The 16129-nt window shown below is 39.7% G+C and overlaps 1 protein-coding gene across 3 annotated transcripts in view; it reads left to right on the top strand.

Moving 5' to 3' along the window:
* GMDS (GDP-mannose 4,6-dehydratase) overlaps nucleotides 1-16129 on the top strand; it is a 433675-nt gene that overhangs the window by 392714 nt on the left and 24832 nt on the right. The window contains exon 10 of one of the 3 annotated variants that reach the window (XM_026114912.2): nucleotides 2624-3574. The exons of the other annotated variants lie outside the window; for them this stretch is intronic. Within the exon in view, the coding sequence (XP_025970697.2) occupies nucleotides 2624-2716 (93 nt within the window). The 3' untranslated portion in view covers nucleotides 2717-3574. Of the gene's footprint in view, nucleotides 1-2623; nucleotides 3575-16129 lie in introns of those variants that run through there. 3 annotated transcript variants of the gene reach the window in all.

The following is a 16129-nucleotide window of genomic DNA, read 5'->3' as shown; positions in this document are numbered from 1 at the left end:
GCTTCTGAAATCAACAGGACTCAAAAAAGTTTTGGACTGGCCACCTTCACAAGGATAAATTTCACCTGTAGAGATCTCTAGCAATTGAGGAGTTAAATGCTGTGCTTTCCCAGCGAATAGAATTTCCTCCTCCCTCACGTCTAATTGAAGGGTATATATCTACAATCTACTTTGAACAGTTTTTGCATTGCTGCACCCCATGTAATATGTCAGATTAAAGACTAATTGATATTAATTGTCAGTTTGACAGGTATTTACGTAATATACCTGTGATTTGTCCATACTGCAACATCAAAGAACAATGTAGTCCATTGTCAATCTTATATTTTTTCCCTCTGAAAGACCATTGTTCAAGAGTAAATATGAAGTATCTTCCAGGAGGTTTGTATTGGCATGTTTCCTGCCCAAGTATGATCTCACTAACAATAGAACTTATACTGATTTTGTAATGGCAGTTCCAAAATGATTGGGAATCACTTTGAAGCACATATGCTTTCTGATAAGCAAGTTCCAAGCTCTCATCTTCCTGCTATGAAACGGTCCTTTAACATTTTGTAGCATGTGGGATCTGACTTGCCTTTGCATTATGCACTTCAGTTTTATGTTGATGTAACCCCTAACCCGCATTGACTTAATTACACTGGCATAAATATGGAATGGGGAAATGGTGAATCACACCCGCTGACAGATCCACCATGAAAATATGGGAGTTGTCCTTTTCTCTCCAAGGAGGCTTCTCAGATGAACTACTCACCAGACTGAGGTACGGCAAGATACAGTCAGATATTCTTTGCTATTTTTAGCAACTTGCAAGAAAACTGAGATGTATTCGCCCAGTCATATTTCACAGTACAAAACAAGGTGCATGCATCAGAAGTTTGTAAGTAGAAACAGGAAATTGCAAGGTAAAAATTTGATTTAGTTGATAAGGCATGACATGATTCCTCAATCAAATACAGTATTGAATATTACTCTGATATTACATTTGTTTCTGGCCAATGCACAGTGCGTGTGGTGTACTGTTACCTATAAAAGGGATGAGGAAGAAAGCAAGGAAGTTTGAATAGTAACTTAGAGCCACACTAAAATACGGTGGAGGGAATGCAAAGATAAATCCTATTTGACTCAGGATGAGGAGAAACTGTAATCCCTGTGCTGCAGGGTACATGAGATCCTGAGGCTTCATGAGCCATGATCATGGTGTTGTTGAAGCAGGGATTGCAGGAGGGGTTCAGATGAAGCATGCAGCAGCGAGTATGAATCACTCATACCAGTCATGACATCTCTGAGGGGTATTCTGAGGCCTGAGTTTCCTCTGAAACATAAAACATAATGCAGCATAGCCTGAGCTATGTCTAGCAGGCGGGATTTAACCTTTAACTGGCATGATTTCAGTTATGTCAACAAGAGATCTAGGTCTTCTGCCACAAACAAACAACTCTAAATTAACTGGTCGGAATAATTGAGCAGGGGGTTGTTTGTTTGTTTATTTCAATTACTGTTTGTGGTAGCAGTGAATGTAAATGAAATCTTGCCACTGTTTTCTGCCCTCTGTCAGATTCACAGCTTTGTTCATGTCTGAACCTTTGTATTACATGTCATTCTTCATCACGTCTGTCCGCTGTTTGTTCAATTTTCCTTTATTTTTCATTCCTTAGGAACCTTAGTGTATCACACCAGGCATTGTAGCATTCTTGATCCAAGAATGGTATTGGCTTTTGGGGATCTTCTGAGACCATGTTATTTCTCATTCTGGTCTTTCAGTTGTCTGTGAATTCTTTTTGCTGTGTTTTTCAAGTCCTTTATATTCCTCTCAGCCAGTTTTTGCAGGCAATGTCTCCTCCAGTTTTCATCATATTCCTGACCTCTGTAACAGTATTGGCACATCAGATGTGCCAGTTTTTGTTGATCTCAAGATGTCCTTTGTTTTATAGATGTTGCGGTAGCAGGCAAACAGAGGCTTCCTCCTTGGCATCTTTATAATTCCAGTTTCTTTAGAGTGCTACATTTGCCTGTACTGTTGTGACTATAACTGCCTTTCATTTTAAAAGTCATTGTCACCATGCAAGAAATTATCGTATTAAATATCATATGAATCTGACTTCTCTTAGGTTTAGCTTGCCATGCAATTCTTCTAGGGTCTACTGTCTTCTCCCATGACATCAGTGTCTGGTACTCATTCTTCAGTTTGCCCTCTCACTTTGCATAAGTTAGTGGTTTCTTTGCCATATAGTTTTAATTCCTGCATTATTTCTGTGAGTACTTGAGCCTAACAGAACATCCTCGGCTCCATGTTCCTACCCATATTTTGCCCTGTGAGGTCAACACACTGTTCCCAGTTCTGTTTGTTGTTGCACTGATACGAATGTAGTCCTTCCATGTCCTTCCTCGTTCTTAAGTAATGAATGCAGCCCTAGTTTACATAGGTAACAACCGAGCTTTGAGTCTTTGTCCCCCTTTCCATTCAGCTTAGTTTCTGTGACCTAGTATTTGTCCCATGCTCAGCCATCACCTCCTGGCTCTGGGGCTGAGCAGCAGACTATGGTCCAGCTGGAGCTGAGCTCTCAGGGCTTTCCCAAAGTTCAGGATTGCTGCTAATGTTTGACTTTGGATGTCATTTCAGTGGCTTCAACACAGGAGACTGCAAGAGCTGTACGTCTTCTTACAGCTACCTGGAGCCATGAGGGAGTTATGCTGCCAGGCCAGCTGCATGTAAATTGGCTGTCCAGAGGTGCCTGTGGTGCAGAGGTGCTCCTTTCTGACCCTGCCTCATCCAAGGCTATTGCAGTGTATTTAATTATTGATGCTGCGTGTCGGTGTGTCCATCCAAGAAAGCAAAACCAGACTGCTAAGGACTGTTTTACCAACTTTTGTTGGCTGAAAGAGTGAATATGCCATGTTTAAGATGGGTGTCCAGGCTGTTTACTTTGGTTTTTGAACTGCAGCCAAATTACACTTCTGAGGAGGTTGCTATTGCTTTTTTAAATATGTAACCACCTATCTTTGTACATCAGCTTAAAGGTATTTGCAGATCATTGTCTGTGATCGGCATAAGAACAACAAGTAAAATGAGAGCTTTGTGTTTTGCACTGTCTTGGTAAACTTGTGTATTAAAATACAACATCCTTTTATTTGAACAGTATTCATGAGAGAGAATATTAATTATTAATCTTAGAATATTATTATTTTGCGTTATGCCTTAGGAGATGACAGTCTCTGCAGTAGCATTAATTAATATGTAGCTTGGATGCGTAGGCAGAAAGCAAATCATCTCCTGGCAGATTATTCAACATTAGGATATAGCCTTCCATCTCTTACTGTGATTTCAAAGTGATTCTCATCCACTGTATTGCAACCTTGCACTAACTGTATGTTAACAAATTTATAACCTGGAAATTATTCTGCTGACATCAATCGCATTACAACATGCAAAACCAGTTTAAAATTAGATCCAAGTTATTTTGCTTTTTAAATTTTAAAATGTTATGTTCTAAGTAATATTTATGTGCATCAGTAATTGATGGTTTGGTATTACTTTTCTTTCGCTAGTTCTGAAATGAAGATTTTAAAATGGTTTTTTAGTCTGTTTTTTCCTTCTCCTCTTCTGTTTATGCTTATGATTGCTCCCTCAGGCAAAATCACTGATTTCCTCTCTTCCCCTTTCAATTCAGTTATATTACATACGCACAAACCGAATTGCCTGCTAGTTCATTCTTGAATATGGATTCTTTTTAATGCAAACAGAGCATGCAGAAATCTCCTTTACAAAACAGAAACTGCTTGCCTGTCTGTCTGTCTATATACACAGAGTATTATACACTAAAAAACACAAACGAAAAAATAGAAACTACATATGAGTTAAAAAAAACATTACTGCGGTACAAAGCCAAATATCCAGAAGCTAGGTAATGCAAGCATTGCAGAATCTTAATTTGGGCCTTTCCTTTGTATGTCAGGAGAGAGGTTACCTTCTTGCTTTGTCTAGCTAATAACCAGAGCGTGTAAGATGTTCGAGTGAGGTTGGACTGTCCAGAAATTTAAGCTATCAGGCTCTATCAGGTCTCTGCTGGGCATGTGCAGACTGATCCTTTTCTTTTTTTAAAGGCCTCTGAGTTGACCAGACTTGGGTGAACTTTCACCAGGATGGCAAAACACATATACCTGGCAAAGCTGCCAAAATCCTGTTTTATTTTGAGTCCCGACTGTAAAATATTGGCGGGTGGGAGCTTTCTAAACACGCCACAGTTTTCGCCTGGCAGCAGCTGAGGCACTGTGGAGAAATATCACCCCAGGGGAGGCACCTCAGAGCACTGGGACAGAGTCACGCTTGTCCTATTGTTCCTCCGTCCCCTGGAGCCCGGGAGGAAAAGGGGCCAGGGGGCAAGAGGCGCATTTCTGAAGCAAAGCACCAGCGCACAAGGTCGCAGCATACAGCTTTTCGCCCAGTGTCCTAGGAGGGAGCGGGAGGAAGGGAAAACGGAGGCGTGGGTGGGCATTCACCCACAGAGCGGGCTGCCGTGCTCCTGGGGATGCTGGGTTACAGGCTGGGGCAGCCCTCGCTCAAGGCCAGTGGGGCCCCTGCAGCCCCTTGGTGAGAAAAAGTAAAAAGAGCCCTGTCGGAGGTCCAGCAGCCTGGGGCAGCCTTTCCTTACCCCTCTCTCAGACGGTGCCTGCAGCAGCACAGGGGAAACTGAGGCAACTTTTGGCAGCCTGTGAAAAGGAGCAGGCCACACTTAATATCTTTGCTATGCGTCTTGAATTATTCTGTCACGCAAGAAGGAAAAAGGGGGATGGGATTAATACTAATTCATTTTTAGGGCAGAGGAAGATTTACTTTTTCCTCATGGTCATTTTTTTCTAATTGCTCCTGAATACGCCTTCTTCACGCATGCCAAAAAATAAGATAAACCTGCCACTGGCCTCAAAGGAGCAAACGCTCTGGTCGGCAAAAGCTTTCTTTGGTGGTTGGCCGAGCGACACAGCGGTTCGTACCGCAGTTACGGCCTTCGCATCCCCGGCTGCTGTTTACAAGGAAGCCTGCGTCAGCTACTTAGGGTGAACCCATGGCCTGGAGTCATCCCCGAAGCCCGCGTTCGTTGGGCCGAGAGCCTCCTGGAAATGAGTGAGCTTGTCTGAAAATTCCCAAAGCCCCACAGCTGTGCTGTGGCAGCCAGGCAGTCCAGTGCAAGCCAGTCTTCGGCGAGTGGGAGAGAGGAGCATGAAGTGGATGGGGGGGCGAGGAGGCAGCGGGGAGCGAGGGGCTTCAGATAACAACCCTCCACTGAAATCCAACCTACACAGGTTGGGTATGTAGCCAGTATGAAGATACATTTTTTTAAATTGTTTAAGTAACACCTCAGGCAGTGGTGTGACCTGTGGATGACTTTTTCATTTGGAGCTATGGAATGCAGAATAAAGGAAGGAGAAAAAAAAAGTAGAAACAGACACAGATAAAATGATCATCTATGGCTATTCAACTGTTCTTTAGAGGAAATTTCATTCCTTACAATTAGAAGGGAAATTTCCTTATTTGGCTTATTTTTAGAAAGCTCTTTCCAACATTTAAATGTCATTGGTTCTTTCTTATCATGATTTCAAATAGTTCTGAACACTCAAGTATGCTGAGCTTTTATTGTAAACTCTTCAAGAAGAGGTTTTTTTCTTTCTTTGTTGTTTTTGCTGCTCATTTTGAAGCTTCCAGAACAATAGCCCTTGTTCCTATGATAGCTAGTACTTGCCTGGTATTTTAGGTATTACCAGTAACAATCATTCTTTCTTTTCATTTTCTATATGTTACTGCTGCTTTTTAGCCAGAAAGAATCACGAGTGAGTTGGGATTTCTTTTTACAGTGAACTGACTTTACTTCTGTATATCTTTTATCACTTATATCTGATAATGGGATGACCGCAAAAACAATCTCCTGTCCTGACCGTTTGCCAAAACCAAACAGAGTCTGATGGTGTTAAGTTTTAACTTATAAGCTACTGCTTTTATAAGCTCAAACACTTCATTGCAGTCACTTTTGGTGAAGGGTGGCCACCTACGACAGCTCTAAATGTGTTGTCTACATTTTATCCAGAGTCTGATTAGAATTAGTGACTTTATTTAAAAAATGATTTCTCAGTTTCTGTTAACATAGATAAATCAAAACAATCCCAAAGTCGAGGGGGAGGGAGTTTAGCATCAATCTAATCTTAGGCCAATCTTGTGGTTTTTGGAGAATTACTCATGATTTTTGAAGACTTGACAGCTGGCCAAGCCTTTGCATGTGGCATGCAAAGGTTCTTTTTGATTATATATCTGCGTTTTTGGTTTTTAATGCATACAGCTATTGCATTGCAGGAAAGATAGCCTGCATTTGTCTCACCCATTGAGGGGTCCTGCACAAACAAACTTTAGTATCCTCTTTGATTTAGAGTGATTCATTTGGTCAAGTCTTATGCGATATATCCCCTGAGGAAGGTAGGAAAGTCCCTGAAATAAGAGTATAGTGATGGATTTACTCTATACATAGCATAATCCTTCTCATGGGTAGTAGAAGCATGAACGAGGGAGATATTTTTGCCTTCATTCTACTAGAATTGCTGTGCTGTGGTCCCTCCGTGACATCAACAGCAGGACCCAGCAGAACTCCTGCCCAGAGAAGAGAATTAGAAAATAGGAAATACAGAGTACTTATATTTTTCCAGTGAAAATACTTTCTCCCCCAGAAGACCACTTCGGTCTTCCCATTACAAAATGTAAACACTTCTTTATAATTTGAGTATAACCACACTTTAAACAGCTGCTGCCTCTCACCTGTGCCATAGCTATATTTCTGTACGAATGAAGCCCTCTCTTCATGGCCTGCATGTCAATTTCAATTTTTTAAGGGCTTTGGGATCCTTTGGGATGAGAAGTATGATATAAATTTAAGATATTAAATCATTAAGAAGAAGAAGAGCATTTCCAGATGCTGATGCTCATGTTATGGCTGTGCTGTTAACAGCAAGTCAGAGTTGGAAGGAACCTGCACTCTGTTACTAGTGTGCTTATCAAATCACAGAGCTCTTTTCATTAATTGCACATTAGAAGTCATGAGGATGGTTAGTCCCAGTTAATCCCATTGGGTAGCCGTCCAGAACCTGCTTGGCCTTACATTTAGGAATTTTCTTCTAATCTCCCACCTTATTGGCTTTTGGACTTTGTATGCATCTGCCTTTACATCATTGGCCTTCACTTAGATCATTCTTTCCTCAGGTGATGCTATATTCTCTTCTCCCCAGTGACCGCATAGCATGCAGTCGTATCCACCTCCTAAGTATGGCTGGCTAAACAAGCAAAATTCTTCTCTGTGTTCTCATAAGATACTTTCTGCATCCCCTTGGACATCTTTATAAGTTTTCTGTGTACGTGCTCCAATTCCAATTTGTTTTCTTTAACAGCACTACTACAAGTGTACACAGTATTTGAAATAAAAGACCCATAGTCATTGTCTTATACAGTAGCAGTAATACTTCCCTATGTTGTCTGGAAACACTTCTTACTATGCATACTAAGATTGTATTTCCCTTTTCATGGTTGCATCACACTAATGATGTGACCAACTGATACCTCCAGGTTCTTTATGCCAATTATTTCAAATTAAAGTGAGTCTTTTGTTACTGGTCTCCAATGAATTATCTTGTACTTTTTCCTTTTGACTATCAACTCCTTTCTGTGACTCCAGCCCTCATATTCAGCCAGTTCTTTCTTTCTGATAATCTGAGCCTTCTCTATACTGATGCTTCTCAAACTTAAGCCATCAGCAAATTTCTTCAACTTGTTTATATTTGTGATATTATAGAAAGTGTCGGCAATGATTCCTAAGACTGATAATGATGAACCACACCAGTAACCTCATGCCAGCCTAATGCTTCCTCTTTCATGAGCTGTTGTCATCCCTCCTTTATACATTTTATTATTGCTCTGCTGTTCCTCATTTTCTCCAGCTTAGCTGTTACTCTAGTTTCTGGGAGAATAAAATAGCCCACTTTGCGCCTTATCATGTCACAGCTCGATCACTCTTGGTATCAAATGCTTCCACATTGTGCTGCAAACTATGAGGCAGAAGCATCTTTTGTAGTGATAGGGCATGGCTAGGTAAACTGACATTATTTTAGAAAGTTTGGATGAAAAAAATGGTAATTTTTTTTCTTTTTTTTTCTCTTTCTGAATGGATACTTATAGATGGGTCTGAACAGACTGGGTCTGTTCTGTCTCATCTGGTCCCAAAAGGAAAAAAAAGAAACAGAGATGCTTTCTGCAAGGCAAACTATTTGTCTAGGTCTTGTTTTAATGTTGGCTTTAGCTTTCATCATTTCAACATGTATTTTACTTACTTGCCCAAAATAACCCTGTTTTAATTTGAATCACAACAGGCCTCAGTATCAAGTTCTAGACTGCTTACTTCTTCTGTATTATGTACAGTTATGCACCAGGTACTTCTTTTCTTCCCACAGTGGAATAATGGCATTTGTTTAATTTAACAAAAGTCAGATGCCGTTGCTGCTTGGCGTAACTGAGGTAGCAAGTCAGGTAATTTAGGTCTTGAAAAATCTGCTCCATTATTATTTAAGTAGCAGTAGCTGTTGTTTGGACTGTTTATTTCTGTGTTTGTTTGTGTTTTACGTGCATATTCTTTCTTTGTTCGATTTCAAAAGAGTAAAACAAGTTAGTATTTTTTTTTGTTGTTTCATGTGTGCTTTGTGTTTCAGTACTTTGAGTCATGTTCTGCATGAATATCCATAGGTCTGAAATTACTACATTTTGTTTAATCTACTTCCTCTTTGCACTGCTGGCAGCAGTTCCGATCAGTGGTCTGTTATGATAGTATAATCAACAGATGACAAAGTTTCTGCTTTAAAATGAGTGCCACTCTTGGATATTTCTTTAGGTGTTTTTGTTTTCTAATTGTGGGCCAGAGATACAGTCTTGCAAAGCTTCTGCACTCCTCCTGAAATCAGTAGGAATACTCATTTGCTTAACTTCATGTCTGTTTTTCTGTGTCAGGGCCAGGGCACTGGCAAGGTGAAGATCCAGATACTGCTGGTTTATCTCCTGTTATTTTACCAATACGTGCAGCACCAAACCACCACTTTATTGTTCTGTAGAAAATAATACAGCTGTCTTCAATGTAATGTTACTTTCATTCTTATGCTTTACAGTTATAAGCATGTAACCCTTTTTTTCAGTCTAGCCAAGCTTTGTTGGCCATATGCTATACCATATGCTATAGCTTGTGTGCTGCTACATAGAAACTTTTGATTATCCTGAATGTGAAAGATACCAGGCTTTATTAAAAATAACTCTGAAATGGCAGGGTAAAGATGCTCCATATTCTGTGGAAAGTCTCAGATGAGTGATATATCTGAAAGGACTTTGAATAGGGAAGTGTTGGGGAGAGAGTTCTTTTTAATTGGTGGTGAATTAAGTTTGGAAGGTTTTGTGTTGTTTTGTGTTTGAATTCTAAAACTCAGAATTCAGGAACAACTGTGTGAAACAAACACAAATCTGTTGCATTTTTGAAAACTGTTTTAGTCCTGTTTCCAACTCGTCTTGTGCTGACATTCTACAAACTGATTTTCTAAAAGGACTGTCACCATCAATTTGGCTTTTTTAAAGGACTTTAATTCTTTCAGCATGTTCATATGGTTTTATAAAGCCCCAGATACATGGCAAATCCCCTTGGTGTTGTAAGACAAGATTGCTGTTAAAAAATGTTTAGGCTTAGTCAGCTTCTTCTCACTACTGAAGTCATGAGGGACTCTGGGAAATGGTGTTTATACTAAGCTTAAATTGATAGGGCAAGTTTAATGCAATCAGGTCAAAGGTACAACTGCTTAGCTAGTCTCATCAACCACTCAGGTTTCAGCATCAGTTTATAAGTAAAGGCCTGTAATGATAACATCTGGCTGCTAGCGCATGGGCTACATTCCCTGTGCAGCGATTGAATGTAATTTAATGGCAGGGAGGAGCAAACCAAAGGGCAGCTTCATTCCTGAATTATGATCCCAGATAGATAAGGTACAAATGCCAGACTTTGATCACCCCTGCTATCAATTCACTTGATGAAGAGCCTTTCTCCAGCATAACCTGGATAGAGACATCTTCCTCGAATGGAGGAGTACGAGCCATTATGAGGGCTTTGGGGGGAATGTCAGGGCCAGGCCAAGGTTTTACAGTTCTCTTAGTACATACATTTGAAGCGCACTGCTGGTCAGGCATTGCCATCAGTCAGTACTGTGTGACCCAGGATGACACTGAGGAAATCTGGTAGACAGACTAATGAACTGGGCTGGTCTTCTATTTTGAGAATAGCATAGTGTTTAATAATATATTTCCTGTCTTGTACCATCCAATTTTGTGTGTAGCAACCTAAATAGCCAAGGTTACTGCCAGGCAGGCCCCAAAGTACACCCTTTTTAGGAGAAGGTAGAGACCCAAGATATCTTGAGGGATTTTAACCATAGTCATGACTGGTCTGTTGCTCTTGATTCAGACCTGAAGAAGACTTGTGCATACAGAATAAGTCTGTTTTTGCTAGCCAAATCAGGTTGTCAACAAAAAGGTATTGCCTTTCTATCATTTAAGCTTCCAGCATTTCCTATTATATCATTTTGATTTCTTTTGCCAGTAAGTTTCTGGATTTTGATCCACATTGGGTGAAATTTTCCATGTTAAGTGTCTACCCAAGATGAAGAATTTGGAAAATGTCAACCAAAATCATTCCCAATAATTGTTAAAGAAAAAATTGAAATGGCTTGTTGCCAATAGACATCTGTAATACTGTGCTCTGGAGTGGGGGCTTAAAATTTGGCAGGGCTGTGGCCTGTATGTCATTGATATATGCTTTTTTTTTATCCTGTGAAAATCACTGCAGATTTGACCATGTTATGAGACTTTGAAAAAAAATTGTAGTTTTCACACATTTAGCAAAAAGTCTTTAATTTTGCCATATAAAATCTCAGAATATTTAATTCTTACTGAATGTGTTCAAGCTTCTCCTGGTGCTAAATGAGATGTGCTGTTCTTAGAGATGATCAAGTATGCACCCTCCACCCCCCAAATAGCATCAAGTTAAATGCAATGAATCTGATTGGCATTATCTGTGATTAGATGAACCACTTGGCACAAAAAAATCAACAGGGTCTTTTTTCCCCAAAAGTGTATGGCTTACATTGAGGCAGCAAAGTCCTCAAAGCCAAGGAGATTAGTGACTATCTGGCCTAGCTGTTCTTAGCAGAGAACCCATGAAATGTTGCTTTGGTTTCACATCAAACAGGAGAAGAGGTTCTTGGTTGCCTCTGTCACCCAAAAAAGGAGTAAACTCTCCTATATCTCAAACAGAACATGCAGGTGGGCTCTCTGTGAGTGAGAACATTAATAAGATCCATGACAGCCAATCTGGGAGCCAATACACCCAGGACATTTCACATGTCTTATGTCAGCCTACAAGCCCTTGTAATCTTGTATGGCATAGGCTTTACTCTGAGTAGAGGTATATATTTTTCCCTGTTTTCTCTGCATATAAGCTGTTTCTGTGTTTGTGTGAGGATGTTCGTTATACTGTGCTTCCACTTTGCCTTTGCTGATGATATTCAATGATGTATATTCAATTGGAGGTGCCTGCTCTTTATGTCAAATGAAAATAGTAATAATTCTTGACAGTCAGCAGAACGCTGTGTTTTTCAGACACTCATTAAGTAAGCGTAAGCATACACATTATGATAAAATTTGCCACTGTTTTTGAGAAACCAAAGCGCAGGGAGGTTGGACAGCTTGCCCACAAATTAGTGTTAGGACAGACCATAGATCTGACTCCCAGTCCTGCTCTCTGACCATGAGGTGACACTGTCCTTTTCCCAGTTTGAGACACATCCCATTGCAAGATTAGCTCTTGTTCACAATAGTGGGTAGAATTTCAGCCTTTTTTATCTTGGTATGTACTTTTTACTGTGCATAATTATAAATCATACGGTAAAACACTTTCTAATGGCACAGAAAACAGCCAGCCAAAGCTTGGCTCACAGTTTTTCCACAACCTTGCGTTGTATCAGTAGTTTTCAGTGCTTAGGTTAGCTCATGAGATGTTTCTTCTCTTGCAGATGGTATGAGACCCTACTTAAAGCGGTAATGATTATATACATCATACATCTAAATGTATAAACTGCTTTTGAACATATTGAAAAAGCTAAAACACCAACTGTTAAACCGATGAATCATACTTTGCAAGGGAGTGTTTTTATATGTAATATATAAAGTCCAACTGTATATGTATAGGGAGGGTGAATATTTACACATCACATGTGTAACATATAAATGATCCTGATGAACACGACCGAAGTAAATTATGTTAATGCTCCAGTTAGAACTATTTCTACATTAGTTTCAAAATGTTTTTGTTATACTGTAGATTAAATGTCAGGAAGATGAAGGAATTTGGGCTTTTAACTGCAACCTCCACACTGCAGTGTGACTCTATGGAGATGTTCAAAATTAAACATTTAGTTTAAGCATTAAACACTAAAGTTTTCTTTTTAATTCCTAGGCCTGTATAAAAACAGATTGGGAAATGGTTTACAATACTTCCTACTGGGGGCTTCCACACCAACAATGTCAGATATGACATCACTTTTCTGCTATTTATTTTTATTGTAGTTCAAGAAGAAGTTTCTAAATAGCCAGAATATAATTTTCCTCATTATAAGTGCTCCTAATCTTTAAAACTGGCCTTTTTCTCTTTTAAGAGAAGGATGCTTCTGCCCACCCCCAAGTTAGTTGACTTAGCCGATGGAGGCCATCATTCATCCCCAAATCTTGGTGGACCTGAAAGGTGTAGAAAGACTCATCACTAGAGGGAGTCATTGCGTTCTCAGTTACCACTTCTCTGTAGAGAGATGTGATGGATGGTCTGTTCCATGCAACCATCTTCAGAAAGGATGGTCTAGCCCAGGGCTGTCAGCACCAAGTATAGAGAACCGCTGACCCTTTTTCTTATTTCTGTGCCCCAAGTGTCTCCTCCAGGATGACGGATCAAGGAGAGAAGGCAGCCATCCTGCTCCCTCTGCCTCCACTGGTGTTGGACCCCATGTTGAAGGCTTAGCGTTTGGGAGGGAGAGTAGCTAACACATGATCTTTCTATATAAGGATGATGCGACAAAATCTAGGGTGGGGGAGAAATCCCAATGGATAAGGGAGGAGTAAAAAATCACTTCAGAGAGATGGGAAAGGGGAAGAACATGTGGAAGTCTGCAAATCCAAGTTGGAGTAGTGGAATAGAGAGTAAAAGAAAGACATATGAGGGACAGAAGGTAGATAAAAAGGAGGTGATTTATAAGGGGATATGGCAAGTAGAAAAGATCCACGCAAAGAAGGAAGTAAAAAAGCCAAGGGAGGATGAGGAGAGATCTGGACTTCTTAAAGGGAAGATATATCGAGGTGTTAGGAAGGGGACTAGGAACTTTTTTAACAGGGTATTTGGGACACTGAAGTAGAATGTTACATTAATCAAAAAATCCTCAGTCTCTTTGAACATATTAGTAAGAGCTGAAGTACCATACTTACACTGGTTTTATATAGCAAATTAAGAATGCAGTAATTAAGGAGAAAATGGAGCTTAGAGGACCAGTTTGAATATATGTGATATATCAAAGGAGACAATTATGAGAAATAACTCATTTAGGTTTGTGTTTCTGGCAGAGAGTCTGTCTTCCATTGGATAGAATAACCATAATCTCCAGCTATGACTAAATCTGTAACAAAATCTACAAGAGTAGGTTAATCCAGCTTTATGTTCCCCGAAGTCTGGGCTGGGCATGTTGACAAAGGCTGCTCTAACTAATACACAATTCTCTCCACTCCAAAATGGCACCAGCTGCATGGAAGATTCATGGATGATTCTTCACCTTGGGCCAGGTCCCTGCTGCATCCCCTTCTGTAATCTCCAGACTCTCAGGAAAGTACCCCTTCTCCAGGACGCTCCTCTCGCTTTCAGCTACTTGGGCGTAGCACAGCCTGTACTCTTGGATAGTCTGGTCTAGTGTTTCAGCGCATGTAAATTATATGGGAAACGTACAAAAGCATGTGGATTTGGTACAGGTTTATTCATATTTTTAAATAGAATGTAATTTGCTATTGGCAAATTAATCTCATTTATCCTAGTTTCGTTTGTTTAAATCATGCGAGTAGGGTTATTCATGTGCAAAGGAGTTGGCAAATGCTGCCAAATCCACTAATACATCTGGCGGCTGAACATAGCATTTGGAAATGCAGTTATTTACCATTCTCATTTAGTAGCATGCTAATTCCCATGACAACCCACTGTGATATTAGAGAACTTTGCGTGGGAAAAAAAACAAGAAGAAATTATAAACCTACCATATCACGCATAGACTACCAGAAGGTACAGAAAATTGTAGTGAGCAAGACAGTTTTTCAGGACTTTGGTTGTTTGCCAGTGGTGGAAGTAGTCCCACTAACCTGTTGCACAATATATTTAAAATCCAGTCCCAAGTCTTTCCATTTATCTTTTTTTCAGTTTTCACTCCGGAAAAGTTATTGACACAGCTCCAGCTCTTTGGTGTATTTGTGCATGTGGCAGCAATAAATATATATTTCTTAATCATACTTAAGAATTCTAGGTTAGGGGATCCCACACGCTGCAGATGACACTAAAGTGGCTGCAACATTTTGATTGATTTCTGTAAAATACCACAGTAGTATTATCTTCATAAGAGGACTGTGGCCTGCCCTGACAGCTTGCCAGAAGCCTGAGGGCTGTATCTAACTTACATGAAGTGGAGCGTATTGCCACCCTTGGCATTAATACAAAGGTGTGTCCCAAAAACTGTGCAGGTCCCAACATGTAATGATCCAGCTTAATCCAAGCCGACAGGCCAGGAACTGTGTACTTTCTACAGTCTGTACCTGTCTGCCTAAGAGGGTGACAACAGGCCTCATTCTGGCTGCAGTATTTGTATGCTAAGCAAGCAGTTAAAAAAAAAATGCAGCCAGTATAATTATCTTTTATCTCACATGAGTTCAAAAGGAGGACTTTCCCACTGCCACTCTGTTTGCATAGCTGTCTGCTCCAGAACCATTCTGACTGTCGATGTTTTATGTGGAAAATTAAAAGGGGGAATGACCATCATAGCTTCCTGATGACAACTTGGGACTATTTTATATGCTAAGTCATTCATATCTTTTACGATGTAAAAGCATGCTGACATCATACATACAATAGTCATACAGGAATGCATGTTTGCAAATAAATACTAAAATTGATGTTGATCTTTTGTTCTGATGCCAGAGGTGTTTGAATAATTCAGGTCCATTTTCTTCAAGCACTTTCTCTGTAAGTAGAAGCACTTCTGTCTGTATCTGATAGTTAAGAGTGCACAGACAACTATATTTTGCAAGCCTTATTTATTTATTTATTATTTACAAATAACAATTGAAGAATCAAAAGAAAGTATTGCAGGAAATCATTTTGTTTTACCTGTACATACATTTACTAACAATAAGGAACATTCCAGCTCTTCCCATGGCACCCTTATAAAGAGCATTATTGATGTACTAAAACTTCAGTTCAATAACATATCTTTTCTTCATACCAATTCCTGTGTAAATATTGCCTGGTATATTTTTCTATTGTGATACTAAGGTTTTTTGACTTCTTGATACTCTAAGAAATAAACTCATTTAGCACACTCCGAAGGCTTTGTATCACCATAGCATACTTCATTAGCTAATGAAGACTGAAGCCAGGCAATTTATTTTCATTAGCTACGCAGCTGATGTTCAGTCAACCTGAAAGGTGAAACAGAAATGTGCTAAAACATGCTTGTATCATTTTATTACTTTGATTATATCTCTTTGCATGACTGTATCCTCATGTGACTCTGATACAGGGTGCATTTTTCTGTCACATTAATATACGTGTAGTCTGCTAAATGGAAGATCTGTGGAGGTTTTTTAACACGACAAGAAGTTATACCAATTTAAGACAGTTTAAGGACTTTAAAAAGCCCATCTCTACCAGAAATTACCTTTACATACAATTTTTAATCAGTTTTTAGGGAAGGAAATTAGTTCAGTGGTGAAGTGTTA

The sequence above is a fragment of the Dromaius novaehollandiae genome, chromosome 2 (genome assembly GCF_036370855.1).
Source record: "Dromaius novaehollandiae isolate bDroNov1 chromosome 2, bDroNov1.hap1, whole genome shotgun sequence".
Lineage (NCBI taxonomy): Eukaryota > Metazoa > Chordata > Aves > Casuariiformes > Dromaiidae > Dromaius > Dromaius novaehollandiae.
This window is presented reverse-complemented; position numbering and strand designations above follow the sequence as displayed.